General features: G+C 48.1%; 1 protein-coding gene across 3 annotated transcripts in view; it reads left to right on the top strand.

The window, feature by feature from the left end:
- Nucleotides 1-22,818, top strand: part of SRL (sarcalumenin) — a 114,319-nt gene that overhangs the window by 56,544 nt on the left and 34,957 nt on the right. For 2 of the 3 annotated variants that reach the window (XM_050968175.1, XM_050968174.1), the window contains exons 2-4: nt 15,297-17,037; nt 20,754-20,852; nt 22,417-22,512. In XM_050968175.1, coding sequence (XP_050824132.1) covers nt 15,981-17,037; nt 20,754-20,852; nt 22,417-22,512 — 1,252 coding nt within the window. In that variant the 5' untranslated portion in view covers nt 15,297-15,980. The remainder of the gene's footprint in view (nt 1-15,296; nt 17,038-20,753; nt 20,853-22,416; nt 22,513-22,818) is intronic. The other variant, XM_050968176.1, reaches the window with a different exon arrangement.

Below are 22,818 nucleotides of genomic sequence, written 5' to 3'. Positions count from 1 at the left end.
CCAGCTTCTTGAGGGGTCACTTGTGGGAATAACAGTGAGAAACAGCATCCCCTCTCCCTGGTGAAGGCCTAAGGGTGAGATCTCAGCTCCCCCGAAGTGAATGGCAGAACTGTGGTTGACTTCAATAGGGCCGCCATGTCACCCTGCACATGCAAACAGCTCGCCTGTTTTGTGGTGCAGTCCTGCCCACCGACATCGTGCACATGTCTTGCCATGTGCATGCGCACTGGTTCTTCACATGCACTGCTCTGGGAAACAGAGCTCCTCCCCTTCCCCCTCCACCCCGCGCCCCCCCCCCGGCTCACACAACTTCACTGGCTCCCCATGCCTTTCTGTTCAAAACCTCCCTCTTCTTTACAGCCTCCTGTGGGCTTACTCCAGCCCACTCCCCAGGCCTCCTCTCCCAATCCTGGCCTCTGCTCAGTCCCTGCTCACTAGCTTGCCATGTTGGCTGTCCTAGAATAGCCTTCCCTTGTTCTCCACCCCACGGATCCTTCAAGCCTTGTATTTGCTTCTGCCTCAACTAGTATTTCCGTATTGTCCCTGGACAGTGGTGAGGGGCCCTGGAGGGGTGCTGCTGCCCAAGGAAACTCATGGTGTTCCAAGTGGTATAACAATGCCGAGATGCTCCATGGCACACAGCTGACTGAGGTGTGACTGGTACATCTCCACTCCACCTTCTCTACTCTCCCCACCTCCCGTCTTCACGTGCCAGCTCATGACACCTGTTCCCCAGAGGACCTGCTGGGAACAGTTACAATATTCCAGAAAGGTCAGGAACATAAGACTAATCCTCCTTGACTGACTTTTTCCAACAGCCAGATTGATGGCTGGCAGCAGCCTGGATTATTGTAATCTGCAGCCTGTAAAATAGCCTCGCTGGCATGCATAGCACAGCAAGCCATGTTTGGGCCTCCAGTTTAGAGCCCAAGCAGCACCAAAAGTGAATTGTAGGGAGTTCGGTTAAAACAGAGGCAAGTGTCTCTGGCTAACGCTGAAGGGAGGAGACCTGGTAATAAACTCCTTGTAGATGCCAAACCAGCCCCTGGCATGACTGACCCAGGCTATTAGCCAAGCTGGATTTTGCTAAATCTCTTTGCCTTTCAGCCACCTACCGTTGGGCAATCACCTTCCTTTTACCCAAGCAGGGCCGGCTCCAGGCACCAGCTCAGCAAGCAGGTGCTTGGGGAGGCCAAGTGAAGGGGTCAGCAAGTCGGCAGCGGGTCCCTCTCGGGGGGAAGGATCTGCTGCCGAAGAAGAAAGCGGAGCTGCCACCAATCATGATTGCGGCTTTTGTTTGTTTGTTTTTAATTTCACTGCTTGGGGTGGCAAAAACTCTGGAGCTGGCCTTGTACCCAAGTGACCCCTTTACCCCATCTGTGTAACATAAGGGTGCTGTGTATCCTGGGCCAGGAGCTCCTGGCTGCATTCCGTGATTTTTTTTTTCCCCCCAACTTCCTGAAGTGTCTTGTGAGCCCTGTGAATGAAACTGACCAGCACTTCAGCCTGGGGGAGCCTTTGCTCACAGGCACCCAACAATTCCTCTGCTCCCAACCCTCTCACCCAGGGTCTCCTGGTGCATTTAAAACACATTGTTCCAGATGGGCTTTAGGTTTAGGAGGAGCAGCAGCCCCAGGACTGAGGTGGGTCTTGAGGTGGCAGGCTGGGGGCCGGGCCCTTGAAGGACAGGGAGAGAGGGAAGTGGAGACCTGGTATGATGGCTGCCATCTTGGCTGATAGCAGGACTTGATCTGGGGCCAAGGAGACCTGAAAACATGAATCTTTACAGCTGGAGCTAAAGGGCCAGGCTCTGTGGCTAAGAGCTGTGCCGCATTCATAATCTGGGTGGGTTGGTCACTGAGGGGGACTTTTAGCTCACACTGACCAGGGGGTTACACTAGTGTGAGATGCTTATTCATCATCTCCACCCTTCTGAGCTGCTGACTGCCTGTCGACCAGAAAGGGGGTAGACTGGTGCATCAAAAACCTGGTGACTTGGGGGATTTAAGTCAGCTCTCCAGGTTGCTCTGCTGATCAGCAGGAGCATGAGAAGCCAGGTGCAATGGGAGGGTAGTTGCAACCAGTGCCAGAAGAATAGTGCAGGGACCTTCCTCCTTCCTGGTGTCAGAGTGCATTGGGACAGGACCTCTCTCTTCCAAAGAGAGAGGCTGAGGTGGTGCCCATCTGGGCATGGGCTTACTTCATAGGCATGACCATTGCCCACCTTCCTCAGCTCCTGCTGTGGATATTTGATTCCTACCAGAACATCCAATGACCGTGTAGCATTCTACTGTAATGTAGTTTATAAGTTCTAGGATTAAAAGTACCCAAAGGTGAGAGGAAGAGATGTTTCCATACAACATAATAAACAAATAGGAGCTTTCTGATGAAGTGCTGTCCCCTTAAGGACCAGGCAGGCTGGAAACCACCTGCAGAATATAAATTGCCTTCCCCTGATCACTCTGTCTCAGGTAGGCACACAGTAAGTGGCCTAGGAAGAGAGTCCATTTCAGAGTAATGAGCTGTACCTGATTCTTCTAATAATAATAAAAATAAATTAGAACATTAAAATAATGAATTGAAACTTTTCCATGAAAAAATCTAGGGAAAAAATGAAAAATGTTAATTAAAACATTTTTTTTAAACATCTTGAAGTTTAGTTGTTTTTTTATCAAAGTGCAAAGAAAAATTTTGACTTCATTCCATGGTTCTTCCCTTCCCCCTTCTTCAAAAACGGATGGGGGCGGGGAGAAAAACTCTAAAAAGGTGAAAAGAGAAAATGTTTAGTTTTGATACATTTTGTTTTGATGAAAAATGAATATTTTTGCAGAAAAATTTCAAATACATGTCAGACATTTTTCATAACAAAAACCTTTTTGATTAAAACATTTTGACTAGTTCTAAATACTAGTAGTAATTAATACATTGCTGCTGACAAACTGGGATTTGGCCTTGTGTTCCTTGAGTCCTCATAAATCTTAGTTGCTGAGCTCTATGAGTCAGCTGAAACAGCTTCCCTGTACCAAGAGGGCAGGCTTGGATCCCATACAATGAAGCAGTAGAAATTATTATTATTGCCAGAAAGGATCTGGGCCAATCATACAGAAACTTCTCTACCAGGGCACCTGTTCTCAAGACTTCTCTCTAGTCCAGTTTTGAAACATGGTTGCTGGAAAGTTCAGTGGAGCTTATGATCTTCTCAATGAGCCCAGAGCCAATTGTTCAAGCAATCGAGGGACAAGTTTCCAGTGAACTTCAGTTGATCTATGATTTTGCAAAGCTCTGTAACATCTAATCATTTCACCATGAAACGAGGCCAGTCTCCAGTGCAGCTTGGTTTTCACCCTGAATTTTTGGGTTTCTTTGAACCCAAGTCAGACTAGGGGATGTGAATCCGAGTTGAGTGAAACTAGACTCAAAATTTGCATGGACCCTTGCAAATAAAGACTGCTGAGTGTCTCATGGCACTAGTGCATGAGAGCGAAGCAATAGTTTGCACGTATCCAGAAGTTTAAACATTTAGTAAACCAATATCACATATGTAGTCTCATGGGTGAAACTGCATGAGCCTTGAGCACCTCTGAGATACTTAGGACTCAAAGGGGGTGGTCATGTCCCCTAGATTGACCTGTGATTGCCGTGTTATGAATCATTCACAATCTCGATTCTATTATTTCTTCATGAGTATGTTTGTAATAAAGTAGCTCCCACCATATATTAGGCACATCCACATATACAACACACAGACAGGGACACATAGTCCCTTATAAATAAGAGGCAGAAAACATAGCCACACATCTTGGGGTAGATTCACCATTATTTTAATCATTTACAAAACTAAACTCCCTTAGGAGAAGTTATGTCTTTCTAAAATTGTCCATTTTAAAACCTACTCCTTATATTTAATGGCGAGCCTGTGCTTCTAACTGCTTGGCAAGGTTGCTGTGAAAGTCAGGATTAATTATAAGTGCAGTTTTTACATTTTTCTGTCCGTGGGTAGTGTGTGGGTGGGTTGCAGGGATTTTGCATTACCCATAGAATGGTTAATATGAAAGAAATGGAGGCAGTTCTTATTCTAACACAAGCTCAGGAGGCAGCAAGGGGTTTGAAACAAGAACCCCCCCCCCACAATTATCATCAAAAGCCAAATTGAAATTATTTTTGTCAACAACATTTCTCATCACAGAAGCAACAAGCACAAACTCTTATCAATTGTTCACACAGTGCCAGAGGGCTCAATGCCATGTTACAAACAGGGGAAGACAAGATCAAGCAAGGTTAGACGCAAAGCACCAGTTCAGGTCCTCGCACATTTGCAAAAGGATCCTCAGGCCAGTCTGCCTTCTTTGATGTCTGTTTCCAGCAGGTGCAACTAAAATAACGGAAAAAGAGGAATTGCTGGCATCCAGAGTGCATGCTCCCTTCCCATCAGCATTACTTCCATTTTGCTTTGAACAGTCCAGACAGCTTGTGTTAAACTTGGCTCTAACAAATCAAGCAAACGGCAGTAAAAATGTCCTTGCTGCACCCATGTTATGTGCCACTAGAGCAGCCCAGAGAGCTAACCTGTTTAAGAGGTATCTTGACACGTATCCCACAAGCTCCCTGGGACTCAGATTGAGATACATTTTGGTCAATGAAAGCAGATTAAACAGGCCTGCGATTCATTCTTCTTTGTTGGGCTGCCCGGAGCAGAGATGGTGACCTGAGGATGCTAGTGTGACTATATGCAGATCTCTAACCTATCGTGTCACATGAAGTACTGCTTTCCCATCTCACTGGCCCGGCAGTACTACCACGGCATTCTCACAGACCTGCCCAGCAGCTGGGAGTACTTGAGGCATGTTCTTTTTGGGCAAGTTGTTGTATCAACCAGGCAAGGTACTAATAAACTTCAACAGGACTTTATTTTTAAAGTGGAAACCTCTTTACCTAGCTGCTGGTGCACCCTCTGTAACTCTCACTCTGCCTCCTCAACTCCTCCCCCCTCCTTGTCCTTTCAGACTCCCAGCAGCCAGTGCTCCCAGTTCTAATAATTACAAGCAACATCTAAACACCACATTCCCTCCTCTCTTAAGAAACTCTCCTAATTAAAATAAACATTGTTCTAACCACAGGAACAAATAGGAAACAAGACACTATACTATTGGCAGAAATATTACACTGAAAACACTGTAGATGCTACATAACATAGTCTCTAGTCCAGACAGGTGGTCATCTGGGTCTGACAGGCCGTCCCTCAAGTCCTGGTTCCAATGCAATGTCTTGTTGTGTTGATACTACGGTGAAGTCATCCAATGCAGACTGGGTGTTGGCATAATCTCCTCATGGGTGCATAGGCAGGTACAAGATAAGAAGCATTCCATACCTGCCCATCAGAAAGTCGATAAGTGTAAGGTCCCTTCTTCTCTATGATTTTAAGAAAAGCTGTGAATTTATGGTCCCTTTTGCATAAAATTCCAGGTTTTCGTATTCTAACGAAGGAACCACACTCAAACTTTGGTTCCCTAGCACCCCGCTGCTTGTCTGTGAAAGCCTTATACTTTTGCTTGGTTCTGTTCAACTGTTTTTCTCACATCATCCTCGGCTGGGGCCTCAGGTCGTGCCTTTAACAATCCAGCAATGTTCAGTTTAGTATTCATCTGTTTCCCATGCAGTAACTCTGCAGGTGATCTTTGCATTGTGGCATGTCATGTAGCCTGGTATGCTTGCAAGAAATCAGTAGTGAAGAGTATCCACAATTGCCCTGCCAGTTTAACCGTTTGCAAACTCTCTTTCAAACTTCTGTTAAACCGTTCGATTTCCCCATTGGCTTGAGGGTAATATAGGGATGATCTGTGTAAAATGAAAGCTTTGACTGTATTTTGAATTTGCTGATTCAGTGGCTTTTCATTAGTTTTCCTCCTGCAATTGTTTGTCTGCAGCGATTAGTGAAGTTTTCTGCAAAGGAGTCACAGCCTGGACTGTGCCTCCTGTAGCCCTGCTCATTATTTTGGCTTCAGCTGTAGCTGACTCAATCTGAGAAGCAATGGTTATTGCTTTTTCTAGCGTAAGTTGTAGTTCTAGAAGTAAGTGTTCTCATATACCAAGCATGGTTGTTTTCTCAATGAGTTGGTCTCTAATCATCTCATCTGCCATATTCCCAAAGTCACAAGTTACAATCAGACTCCTCAGGGAAGCAATAATACTGCATTATAGTCTCCCCTGGTTTCTGCTCACGCTGGTGAAATCTATAGTGATTAGCTACTACATTCACTTTTGGCACAAAAAAGTTCTTAAATATGAGACTGCATTCACTGCATTAATCATTTGCAAGGGGAAAAGTGTAAAATATATGCTGCCTTTCTGCTCCAAGGCAGTGGATTAGCAGAGCACGCTTTCTTACTTCAGAAATCTCTGTAGCACTGATTGCAAGCAGATACGTCTCAAACATATGGATCCAGGCAGTAAAAGCAATTGGAGGCTCACCTGGGCTTTGCAGAAAGGGTGCAGGTGGGTTCAGAGGCAGAAGATCTCACCCACGTCACCAAAATGTTGTATCAACCAGGCAAGGTACTAACAAACTTCAACAGGACTGTATTTTTATAGTGGAAACCTCTTTATCTAGCTGCTGCTGCACCCTCTGTAACTCTCACTCTGCCTCCTGAACTGCTCCCCCCCGCCTTCCTGTTTCCTGTCCTTTCAGACTCCCAACAGCCAGTGCTCCCAGTTCTAATAATTACAAGCAACATCTAAACACCACAAAGGTCTCCTCTGTTTGAAGCCAGTTTCTGATCCTGTTTACACCAGTGTAAATCCTGAATGGCTCAATTTTGCATATTTACAGTCATGTAACAGATCAGAATCTGGCCTGTAGGCTCTAATGCTGGAGCAGTTTCTTCTCCACCATAGCGACTGACTGGGGTATCTCCATTCCAGTGAGCACTCCTGAAACTCGCTCTTTTGCCTCCTTCCCTGTCTCTGCTTTTCTGTGTAACCAGCACAGCAATCTGGCCTGCAGGTGTTTTTGTAAACCAAGTCAGTTCCACCATCATTGTCTCAGTCTCTTTCATATTGTCTTCTTGTCCTGCTAATCTCTGCTGCATGACTTCTGTGCTGCTCTCTGAATTAGGTCCTAGCTTCCTCTCATGTTTAGGAGGCATCTGACTGGCCTGTATCCCTACAGCAGGACCCGAGCAAACCTCAAATTGAGACATTGTTTTTCATTGCAGTGTTCTTAGCATAGGCGAGGGTTGGCAGTGGAAAGTCACCTTAAGGCAGGTGTAGATTAGTCATTTTAAGCCTCCTTTCCATCTATTTAATTTTCCGTGTCCTGGACCTTTAAATTTCTAAGGTCTCTGCTGACAGTTCTTTTGGGTGTAGCTGGGTGTGCAATGGCAGAGGAGACACACACGCTGCTCTCCCTCATGGAGACTTGACTTTTGTTCTTTCTTGTTTGCTTCCCTTAATCCACAACAAATTGCCGCTGCTTTGTGAGTATTGGGAAATATAATAGACCCTAGCTAAAAACAGATGTAAACTGGTGCCAACTCCCCCATGCCCTAGCTCTGGGAGGTCAAATGCAATGGACCTCACCGCTGACCCAACCCTGGATTTGGATTTGCCAAAGTAAATCCAGTTGATGAAGTTTTGTGGAAGCAAAGGCAGTTTCCCTGCAGCCTACCATTGCTCGCAGCCTGGTAGAGCTTTCCTTTCCTTAAGCATAGGAAGAAAGCAGCGTGGTTTGGCCCAGCCACTGCAGTACTGCCTCTGTGAATGTCTTTATCAATATTAAATAACAGTTTCTTCCTCGCCCCAGTATTTTGTGCCAATGCCAATGCATTGCAGGAACGCTGAACCCTAAATCAGCTGCCGTTGACAGGAATATCTCTCTGGTCGCAGTGAGGGCACCCGGTTTGCTGCCGAGCAAAGCAGGGCACAAAAGCCTTTGTCTCTTCTCTGCTGTGTATCCGCTGTGCTATGCTCTGTGCTTCTATTTCTGTTGGTGGGGGTGCCTCTCCAGCCCAGACACCTGTTCGAGTCTGTCCCATTGTGCCCCCTCCTTCCTCAGTGCTTTCAAGCTGCAGCTGGGATCTGAAGGAAAACTCCCTCTATAACCTTAAAGCTATTGGCATTAGAAATAAATACATAGATGGCAGAGTTACTTGCTCTGGTTTTAGGGACTATATGCTGCTAGGGCTAGATTCTCTGTTTGGCATAGTCTGTTGTGAGAATGGTGTTCTTCCACCACCAGAGAAGGAGGAATAATCTCCACAGAGTGTTATTGCTGTAGGAGGTAAAGCCGTCTGCAAACTACCATACAGAAGTATCATTCTTCCCACTTTATGGATGGGGAAACTGAGGCATGGAGTAATGACAACAGTGTGTAAATCGAGGTGGAGTCCATAGGGGAAATTAGGAGTCTGAGGCATCTGAACTACAATTTCCATGAGGCACTGCAGCAGATCAGGCAAACACAGAGATTACTGGTCTTCATCTGAAACATTATGATTTTCCTGACAAAATACTGAAAAATTTCAGCAAAATTGTCATTTTCCTCAGGACATTTTCCCCATTTCCCAATGGAAAAAATAGGTAGGTAGAAAATTCCCAGCCTGCTCTAGAAACTAGACGCAGATGACAGGCCACTCAGCCATTGTCATTGAGACACCACGCTGGGCCAGCCCCTTCCGGTGAGACAGACCTGAGCTTCGTGCCCTCCTCAGAATGGGGAAAGAGACCCCGCCACAAAGAGCTGACCCCCTACTGCCTAGTCTTTGAGCTAATTCCCACTCTGATTTCCTAGTGTGCCCTGTGGAATGTCTGCCATACCGACTGTCATGCCTGATGGTTTTTGTGGTGGTTGTGGAAAAGTCAGAGGACCCCCATCTAACTGTTGTGTGGCTGTGAGGTAGCAAGGGGCTCAGCTGTCATGCTGATGAGTGAAGTGTAACTGCTGAGAGATTAGACAGACAGATACTAATGAACAGGGCCCTGACCCTCCTCCACACTCGAAGAGGAAGGTAACTTTGTAAGAGGAGCCCTGACCTGGAGCCCAAAGCTATACTGAGATGAGGAATGCCCCAGTCTCTGCTGTGGTCCTGAGGAATAACCCGATGACGTGGGTGGAAACTATAATGGTGCTCTGGCACCCATTCCTTTCTGCTGTAATCCAGTCCCCAAGGCGTGCTGAGCAAGGTATATTGTCTTACATAACTTTCCACTGCTGTAACTGCACCCGGCTGTCTCAGCCTGGTACCTACAGCACAGGGCTCCAAGTCCTGGGCTGCACCAAGTGTCATTTTACAATGCACTTATAGGACATGTTTGATAAATGCTTTTACTTGTTCCCCTCTCTGTCCCTTCCTCCCCCCACTTTATCCACCCGGAGGAGGTGGACTCTTCCCACATCTGATGTCCCACACTGGTTACATTCTATAATTGAAATTGTGGCCTTGGGTAGGGAGACGCACGCTAGTCGGTCGGGTAATGTCTTCCCGGGTAGTTCCTTTTCTTTTTTGAGTTTGAAGGAGCCACTTCTTCAGTTTCTGCCATCCAGTTGCTGGACATATTTTTAGCCTTAGGAGGAAGGCCAGAGGGTGCTAAACCCATAACCTTGGCCACTTTGGCTGCCAAGTGATCGTCAGTTGACCCTCTGCAGATCAGCACAATTTACACTCGATGTGTTTAAAAAACATGGAGGGGGAAAAAGGGAGAAGGAGATGGGGAGGACCTCAGGAGCCTTACATAACACCTCAAAGGTCATGGGAAATCATGTACGCTTCTGAAACAGCAGCAGAAGAGTCCAAAGCATGGAGGCTGATTTGATCTGTTCAAGGAATTTTTTAGACTGGTCCGATGCCACCCAACATTTCAAGCAGCTGTAGCACGTTACGGGCTTACAGGTCTTCACGTTGCATGCTTATTTAGCATTAAAATCAACAAGCACCGGCTCCAGGTGCCATGACAAAGCATTAAACACAAAAGAGAAGCAGCAGGTCCCACAGTGCCCAGCCCATCTTGAAAACATACTGTGTGCCCTTCAGCCCAATCCCCTCTCCTTGCATGCTGCAGCCCTCCTCAAATGCCTGGCAGAAGAGACAAGCTTCACAGCATGCCCTGAAGCTGAGGTTGCTGGATCCTAGCTGTTTTGGACCAAAGGGGGGAGGGAATTCCCAAGTTCTGGTGTCCTGGAGCGCACGCTGCCAGGAACACTGAGAGGCTGCACTGATCTCAACAGCAGCAGTGTCATGTGCTGGGGCCTCTCTCAGGTAGGCTGGCTCCAGGCCACGTAGGGCTGTGTGGGTCAGAAGCAGCACGTTCAGCTCCCACCCAGACGCTCAGTGCGTGCAGCGCCTGCCTTTAGAGGTGATGTGTTGCTGTACATTAGGCTCCCTTAGGCCTGCTTACGCCACTCCCTGATGTGGACGGGAGGGTCGGGGTGGCTCAGCTGGTGTGGAAGAAGCATGAGGTGCAGGAGGGTAGAGGCTGCTTTACCGGTAGTTACGTCTCTCCGACAAGCATTTCTGGCCCCTGCGTGGGCAAGCTGCGCTCTCTTAGGGCTATACTTAACCCTTTACAGGTAAAAGAGGCATTATCCCTTAACTATCTGTTTATGACAAGGGCAATGGCTTGTCTCTGCTGTGTCCCCATGTTCGCATTAGAAGGGAGGCTTTGGGCTTCAGTCAGGAATGTCTGGGATTTGCTGTGAAAGGGGAAGGGGCTCTTGGAGGGCAGGCCCCAGCTCCTGGGTTGGTGATGCTATGAACTTCATGCTCAGTTTGTGTGACTGACCCCTTTGCTCCAGCCCCAGTGTCCCCAGGCGAGTGCTGAGATCAAAGAGCAATGAGACTCCCAGCAACACTGAACCCCTGAACCACCGGAGACCAGCGACACCCCCTCCCTCTTCTCAGCCTCCCTCCATGCTCGCAGGCTGGCAGCTCTGTGCACTCCTCCCTGCACTGCCTGGCAGCCACAGCAGCATACCCCAGTGCCCAGGCTCAGCTCCCTCGTGGCTCACCCACCCACATGGCATCCAGCTGGGTCCCCCCACAAGCCTGACCCTTCCCGCCCTCCTCCTGGCTCTCACCACTAGGCTGCTCAGCCTCTCCTTGCTCCCCTGCTGCATCTCCTCCCCCAGCCCTGCTCCTCCTCACCACGTACATGCCTCCGACCCACGGCCCTGAGTCCCTCCCACCACTGCTGTGCAGCCTGATGCCCTCACGCCTCCCCCCGCTGCCCTCCTGCCTCCTCCCCCAACTCCCTCCCACCTCTGCCCTGCAGCCCAACACCCTCTCTTCCTCCTCCCACCCACTCAACTCCCTGCCCTGACACCCTGCCTCCCTCCTGCCTCCCACCCACTGCCCCAACTCCCTCTCACCTCTGCCCACTGCCCTGACTCTTACATACATGACACTATAGTATTAATGACCAACATGGTACCAGTTTGCATATGGTTCCTTAGATGACACCTGTTAGATACAGATTATGACAACACGGTGTTGAGGCAATGAGTGTGGAAGGCCTGACGTGAATTATGATATGGTGTGCACTGTGGGGTTCCCAAGGTCACAAAAGGTACTAGTGTTACTGTAAGGTACTTTGACTTCTGTAAGGCTTTTGACTTAATAGTGTATGACATTTTGATTAAAAAAAACCCTAGAAAGATATAAAATTATCATGGTACCCATGAAATGGATTAAAAGCTGGCTAACTGACATGTCTCAAAATGTAACTGTAAGTGGGGAATCATTATCAAACTGGTCTGTTTCTGGTGGCATCGGTTCTTAGCCCCTATGCTAATTAACATTTTTATTAATGACCTGGAAGAAAACATAAAATCACCACTGATACAGAGTGCAGACACAAAAAATGGGGCAATGATGGTAAATACTGAGGAAGACAGGTCACTGATACAAGCGAGCCGGATTGCTTTGTAACCTGGGGTTATGGAAATAATGTGCATTTTAATATGGCTATGTGTAAATGTATACATCTGGGGGGGAAATGTAGGCCGTACTTACAGGATGGGGAACTCTATCCTAGGAAGGAGTGACTGAAAAAGATTTGGAGGTCACAGTGTATAATCAGCTGAACATGAGCTCCTAGTGCAACACTGGCCAAAAGGGCTAATGTGATCCTGGGTGCATTAACAGAGGAATATCGGGTAAGAGCAGAGGTATTATTTTGCCTCTGTATTTGGCACTGGTGTGACTGCTGCTGGACTACTGGGTTTAGTTCTGGTGTCCAGAACTCAAGAAGGATGTTGATAAATTGGAGAGGGGTCCAAGAAGAGCCACAAAAATGATTAAAGGATTACAAAACCCCCCTTACAGTGACAGAGTTAAGGAGCTCAATCTATTTAGCTTAACAAAGAGAAGGTTAAGGGGTGACTTGATCACAGTCTGTAAGTACCTACATGGGCTCTTCAATCTAGCAGAGAACGGTCTAACACGACCCAATGGCTGGAAGTTGAAACTAGACAAATTCAGCATGGAAATAAGATGCAAATATTCAATGGTGAGCGACATTAACCATTGTAACAACTGACCAAGGGTCGGGGTGGATTCTCTATCAATGGCTATTTTTAAATCAAGACTGAATGTTTGTCTAAAAGATCTTCTCTGGGAATTATTTTGGGGAAGTCCAATGGTCTGTGTTCTACTAGAGGTCAGACTAGATGGTCAAAATGGCCCTTCTGGCCTTGGACTCTCTGACCCACTGCTCTGACTCCCTCCCACCTCTGGCCTTTTTCTCTTGGTCCTCCTCTCCCACCACTGTCCCCCTCACAGCTCTACTCTTCTCCACCTGTTCCATCTGCAGGGTCCTGTCCCATCTCTCCTTGCCAACTTCCCAGCTCTCCTGTGCCACTCACCACTTCCCATCTCCATTGCTCTGCGTGCATTCTGCACTGGACCCCACCTCAGCCACCTCCCACTTCATAGCCTTCCCACTTCTGAACTGAAACCCCATGCAAGAGTGAGAGAGTGGGTACCATGTCTCTTCCCACGGGACTGACTTTGGTGAGCTACTGAAGGTGGCCAAGCAAACCACAGCAGACGCATTAGCCCACAGCACCCCTCCTGCAGAGACTCTGCAGACTCACGCGCTGTCTGACCACCTTTGGATATGTCTGTACTGCAGCAGGAGGTGTGATTCTCAGTTTGGGTAGACATACACAGGCTAGCTTTGGCTGAGCTAGCACACTAAAAATAGCAGCACACCCAGGGCAGCACAGGCTAGCCACCTTAGGACTTAGGGATGCAGATGGGACTGTATGCAGGCAGCTAGTCTGAGCTACTGCCCAGGCTACCATAGTTACACTGCTATTTTTATCATACTGCAGTGATCCAAGCTAGTGTGTGTATGTCCACCTGAGCTGGAAACTGCACCTCCCCACTGCAGTGTGGACAGACCCTCTGCTGCTGTTCTGTCCCGTTGCTGTGACCAGCTCACTGCTGCTCATGTCCGTGTGCTGGAGTGTTGCAGGACTGGCTCGCCCTTGCTGTTATTTACACTACAGGCCAAACCAAATGCAGTGATTGGAATCTTTTAAAAGCAGGTTATTTTTTCTGGTGCTTTGCTCTCCTAATCCAGCACCTGGCTGCTCTGAGTGCTCGTTACAAGAGTTCAGTGTACAGGGAATCACTCACTGAGCAACCATCCCTACTGCTCAGGGGAAACTGCAGCATAGCCCCTGAACAGGGAGGCCTGGGGAAAGAAACTGATCTATCAGGGTCAAGTCACACAGTGCAGGATCTGGGTCTGAATGATCACAAAGGCTAGGAGCATTCAGGTCCTAGGTTTGACCATGTTTCTCTCTCCGTTAGGAGTATGAACCGAGACTGTGCTCCCCTAAGTGCAGGTGCTAGTGCCTGCAGGATGAGGTCTGCTGGGCTGAACTGAGCTCTGTGTATGGCCTGACTGGCTGGGCAAGGCAGTGCTTTGAGATCCTTGGATACAAAGTGCTAGCATGCCAAGCACTGCTGTTAATAGTAGTGCGAAGCACTGTGCCGGGTGAGACTGGACACTGCTGGGCTGGAGGGCAGCGGGACACTTCCCACTTTCTCCAACACAGCATTTAGGAACATGGCCAGTGGGAGGACCATCAAAGGGTCATGGGAGAAGACTACAGGAACGGCCCATGTCAAGCTCTGGTTGCTATCTGAGAGAGCCTGACAGTGCTACCCCTTTTTCCTCCCTGAGGATGATACTTTCTGGTTGGCATCTGCTTGCCAGCTGGAGTACAAAGGAATTATTCCCTTTTGAAATGTGTCCCTGGTATGTGGACATTAGACTTTTCAGGGGATTATTCAGACTAGTAGCAACTGTTTGTGACAGAGACGCTATAGCCAGTAATGCTTTATTTTAAGTATCTGTTGACTAATGTTGAATTACAGAGGGGGGCCCATGGAAAACGCAGGTAACATCTCCCGGAATGCAGAATGAATTCATTGCATTCCAGTCAGTTTCAAAGAGCGGCAAATGTTTTCCTAATGAAAGGCTACTCACAATAAATAGCACTCTAGCATGGACTCTGGGTCAGGCTGCACCCTCAAATCTATTCACAGGGGTCCACTCCTCTTGTGGCCAGTACATTCTGCATCCCCCTTCCTTCAGCTCTCACCCTCACCTCTATTATCGATCCAGCTAAACTCCAATTGCTATGCAAGAAACAGGACGTGGAAATAACTCTTTATAATTTGCCACACACAAGTGGCTTTTCAGATATAAATGTTCTGGGCTAAGCTTCCCTCCACCCACCCTCCCATCCCATCCAGTATGTGTATAAAGGTCACTTTCCTTGAGAATTTTCTACTCTTCACATCTGTTCCAAACACTGCTTCTGCTGGGGTGGACCACAAGGGGCAGAAGGGTTCTAGCAAAAGGCAAGACTCAGAGGGAACAATTGCTGGTATGACTTACTGGGGCTAAGAGCTTCTCGGCAGTAATCTCCTAAATACTGTCCATGTAATATAAGATATTCTCCCCAACATACACCTGTTTGCATCTGATTTATTGATAGGAGTATTAAAAGCAAGATGGCACCAAAGATGGTTTTTGATGCCCATGGATCAACAGGGATAGCATTAAAATTCATTTATAATAGCCTCAAAATAGAGATTTTGTAACATGCTAGAACTCCATATACAGCATCCTTTTAGTAAGCAACTGAGTTTTACCCCCACATCACACACACACATGCATGTGTGCCTGTGAGCACACACACATATTATGTAGGCACATGTAGGCTCTTCTGAGGAGAAGAACAGAATCAGCCTCAGATAAAACTGACTGCTAATGTTCTAATCATTTAGAATTGCAAGTTTCTGCCTCGGGGGGCACTGAAGATGTTGCCAACTTTGTTGAGAATCACTTATCAGCTGGAGACCAGAGCCTAGAGGGGAACGAAGGGGTACTTTGCCCAGACTCTGTACCTCCTGAGAAGACTGTTCTCCTCCAGCCTGCAGACAGCAATGAGGCAGCAGCCCAGGAAAGGAGCGGAATGCCACATGACTGTGGTTCCAAGACAGGTGCTGATATAAATATCCCTGTTGATGGCTTGAACAATGACAGCCAAGAGGAGGACAATGACATGAACATTGCTAATGCTGCTTCATCGGTTTCAGAATGTGATGCTGCCACAGGCAGCAATGCTGATGGAAGTGAGACTGTGGCAAGAGAGACAGAGCCAGCAGAAGGGACTCCTCTCCCAGGGGAAGACAGGGAAGAGCTGCTGGCCAAAGAACAGCCCGGAGGCAGCAGGAGTGAAGCTGCAAAGGAGAACAAGGAGGAGAAGGAGCTCCATGTGGCAGGGGTGGAAATCAGGCTGGAAGAGGCTGGGAGGAAAGAGAACAGGCAAAACTCTCCTCCCACCACAGCAGGGAGTTTTGAAGAGAGCACCTGCCTGCCTGCAGAAGAGAGGCAGGTTTCCCAGCGTGGTACAAAGACTCTGGCTAGAGAGGAGGTAGCAGCAGCAGAGCGCCACTCAGGGCCTGACGATGGCAAAGATGCTGCCGACAAGGAAAGCGAAGTCAGTGAGGCCTCCCAGAGGAGCGCGCCACCCTCGCCAGCCAGCAGGAGAATCGCCTCCTCAGGGAGATGCACATAGGGCTGAACCTGCTCTAGCAGAGCCAGGAACTCTTGAGGAAGTGGGGACACAGCTGGAAGAAGGCTCTAAAGAAGACAAGAGCCGTATTCCACATGCTAGCCAAGGTGCCGAATCTCACATGCAAGGTGGGAATCATGCAAACAAGCAAGACAAAGAAGTCTCTGGCTCAGAGACCAGTCATGTCTCTGGGGCCCCTCTTGGGGGCAATAGACTAGCTGCAAAAGAGAAGGAACCTGATTCAGACAACAGAACTGGTGACAGTCCTGTGGGAGAGACCACCACTGATGGCCAGGCAGCGGAAAGGGACCGAGAGGAACCAAGCACTGCCTCTGCTGAGGCAGTAGGAGAAAACCCTAACTTGGAAGCAGAGGAGTCTGAAGAAAGTTCAGAGGAAGAGGATGATGACCAGGAAGAGTCTGAGGAAGAGAGTGATGACTCAGCAGAGGAAGAGGGTGATGACTCGGCAGAGGAAGAGAAAGAGGCTGCTGGCTTGGCAGAGGAAAAGGGTGGTGATCCGACAGAGGCAGAGGAAGAGGGGGCTGGCCTGGCAAAGGAAGAGGAAGAGGGGGCTGGCCTCGTAGAGGGGGCTGGCCTGGCAGAGGAAGAGGGTGGTGATCCGGCAGAGGAAGAGGGTGGTGATCCGGCAGAGGCAGAGGAAGAGGCTGAAGAAGTCATTGCCCCAGATGTCCGAGTGGCTGCTAGTGACATGGGAGACCATGGCCATGTCAAAGAGGAAGAGATCAGTGGAGGGGAAGCTGAGTCTGATTCTGCAGGCCAGAAGAATGCACCCCGCAGAGACATGGAGCAGGACAAAGCTCACTCTCACAATAGTAACCCAGCTGTAGCAGGAAGCCTTTCCGTGGATGCGCAGTTAGTGGCAGAGACAGATAGCCCACCAGGCAACAACCGTCTTCCTGCTGCTGCTGTGCCTGACCCCAGACAAATAGGTCTGACTTTTTTTTTACTAGGTGTGCTAGTAGTAATAGCCTAACAGCAAGGGCATTGGTTAATATCAAACCCAGTGCGCCACTGAGCTTGGCAGACATTAAAATGCACCCAGTGCATGGCCCGTGTTCTAATGCTTGTGCTTTCAGTGTGTGACCCTAACCAACTGCTCAGACCGGAAATCCCTGTCCTGCCACAGCCAGGAGGGGTGGCATTGGTGATATGGGGTGGTAATGGGCTGCAGTTAGTACTTGGTAATGGGAGATGAAGGCTTTCATCCCTTGGGCATTAGGTTGAATTAGTACAAGGTCAACAGCGACGAATATCCATTGCCATCTGACAGCTCTGCCATGGCCTGCATGAAATGAAGTGTTATGTTCCTTCCCCATTTCCCAGGAACGAGTTGTCCAGCTCCACCCCAGTTAGCACCAGTTGGGAGCCTCAATAGAGATGCCAAGGACTCCTGGGCCATGGCAACTGAACTCTTCTCTCAGCACTACAGGTGGTCCCTCCAGGATAGGGCACATTGGCAGGAGCTGAACTGGGCAAAGGTTGGCCTGGATTTGTTCTGTGGATAAAAACAGAAATCCATGTCCAGGAGCCAACATGGCCCCTTTCACCAGCATTGGATTCATGTCCTAATACTTCTAAAGGCAAAGGACCCTGGTTTTTCACAGCTCCGTGCTTTGTGCAGTCATTAATACTAGTGCAAAGTGAGTGCTAACATTCTGCTGTGATAGTGACTGACACCACTTTGTACCAGTGGGGTAGTCCTGAACGGACATCTACCGGAATGCCCCTGCCAGCGTGACCTCACGGAACAAAATGGCATGCTCCATGCAGCAAATGGACCAGGACACTGTTCCGCTGCAGTCCGGTCCTAATGCACCAGTGCTTTGCACTGGCATAGATGATTACACAGGCCATGAGACAGCAGAGAGCCAGGTCCAAGGAATACAAACACTCTAAAATACTCCACACCTTTCACACAACCAGGCAATTTAAGAGTCAGCACAGACAACACAAGAGAATTGGATCTAGGCTGAGTGATGTGTCCAGTGTACACCAGTTTGCAAAGCTATCAGAATCAAACTGAGGCGAATGACCTATCCTGGGAATAGCAGGTTAGAACCCTGAGCTTTCACCTGGGAAAACAACAAGGAGTCCAATGGCACTTTAAAGACTAACAGATTTATTTGGGCATAAGCTTTTGTGGGTGAAAGAACACTTCTTCAGATGCATGGCTATGCATCTGAAGAAGTGGTTTTTTACCCATGAAAGCTTATGCCCAAATAAATCTGTTAGTCTTTAAGGTGCCACTGGACTCCTTGTTGTTTTTGTGGATACAGACTAACATGGTTACCCCCGATACTTCGCTTGCGAGTCACTCATGATGCCCCTTAGTGATAATCCCTTCCAAAGATGTGAATTCCAAGGGAAGTCTTAGATAAGTCTTAAACACAGTCCCCAGTTCTTCCCAGATTGCATTATTGTTTCAGAAGGCACTCTCTGAGCAGTGCTGGGATTGTTTTCCCCAGAGCGCTGGGAAGGGAAAGCTGGATGGATGAACTGGGCATTCAGATTAATGCCAGATCATGAAAAAAGGAGACTTATGTCCTGCTCCTGCAACGTGCAGCTCATGGGCAGAATGCAAACCCGGGCAGAACCTCATTGACTTCAGCGGCGCTTGGTGTGGTCATAGCCGCCCGCTCTCACACTACATGGTGCAGGATCGGGGCCCTAGATTTTCCCAAGAAGCCGGCAGAAAGCTGGTAAAATTCCAAATTGCACAGACCGCACGCGCCAGTCAGTCACAGGTGAGTTTGTGGGTGAACAATGAATAATTATCTGTCCCATGTTTTCTTTGGACCTACTCACGAAATCTGTCACATAAATTTTTCAGCCTTTGTCACTGATTAGCATGACGAGCAGAAACCCCACCCCAACTCCCCTCCCCTCCCTTCCCTTCCCTTCCCTTCCCTTTGCTTAGTGCTGCGCTGTAACATACGGACCTACTGAGCGAGCTGCTGGTGCCCAGATGTAACCAGAGCTGAGTCTCTGTGGCTTTTTTTGGCACATCCAAAAGACCTTTCTTTGCATGACGTATGCACTTCAGTTCAGGTTCTCAGGCTAGTGAGGAGCGTGAGAACGAGAGCTGCCCATGTGGTGAGTGGTGGCTCTATTCCCAACCCAACAGGATGGGCTGGGAAGATGTTTGGTTGCAGAGCTGTTTGCAAACCATTCTTGAGCCTAGGGCCCAGTCCTGCACTTGCTGCTTTCAGAGGGAGCTTTGCCACTGACATTAATAGAAACTAATGCATCTATAGAGGTCAACATACCTACAAGGCCAGGCACACACCCCTGTGTGATACAGCATGCTGCAAACACTTTGAGCACTAATGTTCATTCTGACATTAAGTGGAGGTCTAGCTATATAGCCCTACTCTGTTCCAAGCAGTTTGTCTCGTGCTACAGCCCTCTTCCCCTAGGCTGATGTAGTGTTGTTATTACAGTAGCAGCTAGAGGCTCCAACCAAAAGCAGTGCCCCCGTTATGCCAGGTGCTGTGCAAACACATACGCAGGGCCAGACCCTTTCCCAATGAGCTGATAGTCTAAATGGCCAAAACACACAAATGGTAGGTGAAGGGAAAGATTATTCTCCCCATTTGAGAGATGGAGAAACTGAGGCCCAATGATGTGAAGTGACTTGTCCACAGCCAGGAGTTGAACCTGGGTGTGGCGAGTGGCAGGCTGGGGCTGTTCGGCAGGGCCACGTTGCCTCATCCAGCATCCTCTGTTGTCAATATCAGCACATTTCATTTTCACTTTTGGTTTGTAAAGAATGGACGTGGGAGGTGTTTAACTCTTCTGCAGATAGATGCCTGGGTGGAGAGACAGAGGGGGAAACCAGACTAAAGCCTGGCGTTACCACTATTGCTATGCAAGAGTTATAGTTCGGGTCTGACTAGCTGCAGGTGAAGACATATTGAAATCTTTCTGCCCATATCAGTGCCAGGGCAGGGACTGCTATCCAGCAAGCTGGCATGTGCAAGTTGAACATATTGCTTAATGGTTTTCTTTATCATCAAGCATCCCTTTCAGATGAATATTTTGCATTCATAGTATTGATGTCAAGCTCTTATTTCTTAGTTTGCCGACAGGCATGGTGGAGTCTCCATCACTGGCCATTTTTATATCAAGATTGGATGGTTTTTAAAGCTGTGCTGTAGTTCAGAGGGAGTTATTCTGGGAAAGTTCTCTGGGCAAGTGTGATACAGATGAGATGATCAGAATGGTCCTTTTTGACGTTGGAATCTATGAGTCTGTGACTTTCCAAATCATGAGGAACATGCCAACAGGACTAAGTGGGTCAGTTGCTGGTCTCTCTCTAGAACCAAATAGAAAGATCACCACATTGCAAAGCCATAATCATAACTGGTACCAACAGACACCTCTGTTGGGAGCCTAAGCAAAGTTTTGCAAGAGAGGGAGGGAGGGGAGGGAGGGGGAAAGGAATGTCTGCAGTAAAAACGGAGCAATGAGCCAAACCCATTAATGACTTAGCCATTCAAAGATTCTTCCCTGGCAAGGGGGTTAAAGATGCTTCTCAGCCCCCTCTGTGGCCAGGGAGTCACTCACCATGTCATGCTGTGGTTTGCGTGTTCTTCCTAGCCTTGTTTTCAGACATGCCTAACGGGCTGTTTTCCTTTTTCTCCAGAAGAGACAGAAGATGTTGGGGAGACTGCCAAGAGGGACCGGTCCCATATAGAGAGCACCCTTAAACTGAGTGAGGCTAAACCTGCAGACGACTACTCAGGTAGAAGCGTGGCAACAGGCGTGCACAAAAGGGGTGGGGTAGGAAATACACTCAGGAAGCAAGTAGGTGGTTGGGTGCAGTGGGGGCCCCAATCTATTGCAGACATAGAGCCTGGGATTTGGGGAGATTCTGTGGCTTCTGGTCCCAGGCGGTGGGAGATGGCCATTTATCCAGCAGCCTCTAAGCACAGACTTGTTACACATGCATAACAAGAGGAGAAGAGCCCATACTCCTATCTCTGAAAGACAGAATCATGTAGTTAAACAAAAAGCACTAGCGGCAATGTCTTTTTTGTTGTTGTTGTCTTAAATCTTGTTTCTTACAAAGCTGGTAACTTTTCACGTTCTCCTTCAGATTCTTGCCTCTTAAATGCTTATCTTTCCCCTGGATTTCCATTGTTCTGATAGTTCTAAGATGTACACATGGTGTGCGTTAGAAGGAAGTTCAGATAAGTCTAGAGAGCCACAAAAATAAGAACAGACATAAGCTCCCCTCAAAGCCAACCCAATCCAGCCCAGCCCTGAATATTTATTGAGGAGCAAAAAAGTTTTGAGCAACTTTTAAAGTTTTATTTTTCATTTTTGAAACTTATCGTTTGCTGCTGCACTCCCCAGTGTCTGCTGGGACTAGATGAAGAAGCACCAAAATACTGTGGGAAGAGCTGTTTCTGCCACTCTTCTGGCCTGTAGAAATGCAGATGTACTGGGCATGTCATAGAAAGCCTGTTCTCCCTGGCACCCAGACACTACAATGAAGGGCCCTTTAGGAATTTGTGTTTTGAATATTAAATAGTAATGAATCTTGTGATTTCTTACCCAACGTACCGATACATTTGCAGGTTTGGAGAAGGCTGGGGAAAGCATCTGGAGTGAAATCCTGGCCATAATGATGCCAATGAGACTTTTGCCAGGATTTCACCCCTGAACGTCTGGGTACTTATTTGAACCAACCCTTTAAACCTATTGACCTTCTCCCATCACTAATGGAAAACTAGAGAAAGTTCTAAGGCTTAAGAGGGGTGGGAGGTGGGAGTGGAATCATGCCAGAACCAAAGGATTGCTTCCTCTGTGTCTTTTATGGGTGCTTCCACAAAAGCAAATCAAAACTGAACAACGGCTACAGCAGGCAGCAGCTACCTCCCAGTGAACAGAAGTTAATGCCACCAGAACAGCTCATGGGACAGGCCTGGAATCTGCCAGCCCTTCTCTTACTACAGCACTTAATTTGGAGCATCTCAAAGGGTTTTATTCTGTGGTACTTTATTTTCTAAAGATGGGAACATAGGACTAGGGCATCTCCCTCGTCATCGACTCAAGTCACCTGCTATCATGAGATTTCATGCCCATTCTTAATACCTGTCCCAACCAGAAATCTCTATTCACAATGAGAGGCCTCCTATTCCAACAGCCAAATGGAGATTTATTTACTTGTTTGTTTGCACTGCCTCTGTGTGTGCACATGAAAGAGAGCCAGGGAGGTAAAGAAGATGGTCAGGACACCAGAGGCATCTGAGAGTAGCTCTGAGTTTGATTTGTTTCTATTTTATCACCCCTTGAACCTGTAGCAACACTGCAGCGGTTGAGGAAGATCTATCACTCCTCCATCAAACCCCTGGAGCAGTCCTACAGATACAACGAGCTCAGGCAGCATGAGATCACAGGTAAAGCTGAGGGGCAGTAGGGATGCATCGGGCACAGTCAGTGTTCTGCTGTGCATAGGTTCAGAGTACAGACACTGGATCTGTGGAAGACCTCAAATACTGAGTCTTCCTTTGCAGCAGACAAAGAGATCCAGAGAGTGTTGTTACCTGGGTCCCATGCAGCCCAGCGCAGTGGGTTTCAGTGTGTGGGAATTCTGTGTATGCACGTTGGCTTTTTAGGTCCCTGCATAACGTCACCTCAATCAGTGGGAACAATTCCTCCTTTTCCCTGGCGGAGTGCGTCAGTGCACTGAGCTGATGAGCCTC

This window comes from Gopherus flavomarginatus, chromosome 9, assembly GCF_025201925.1.
Source record: "Gopherus flavomarginatus isolate rGopFla2 chromosome 9, rGopFla2.mat.asm, whole genome shotgun sequence".
Classification (NCBI taxonomy): Eukaryota; Metazoa; Chordata; order Testudines; family Testudinidae; genus Gopherus; species Gopherus flavomarginatus.
Note: the sequence above shows the minus strand (reverse complement) of the source record. Positions and strands in the feature narration are given on the sequence as shown.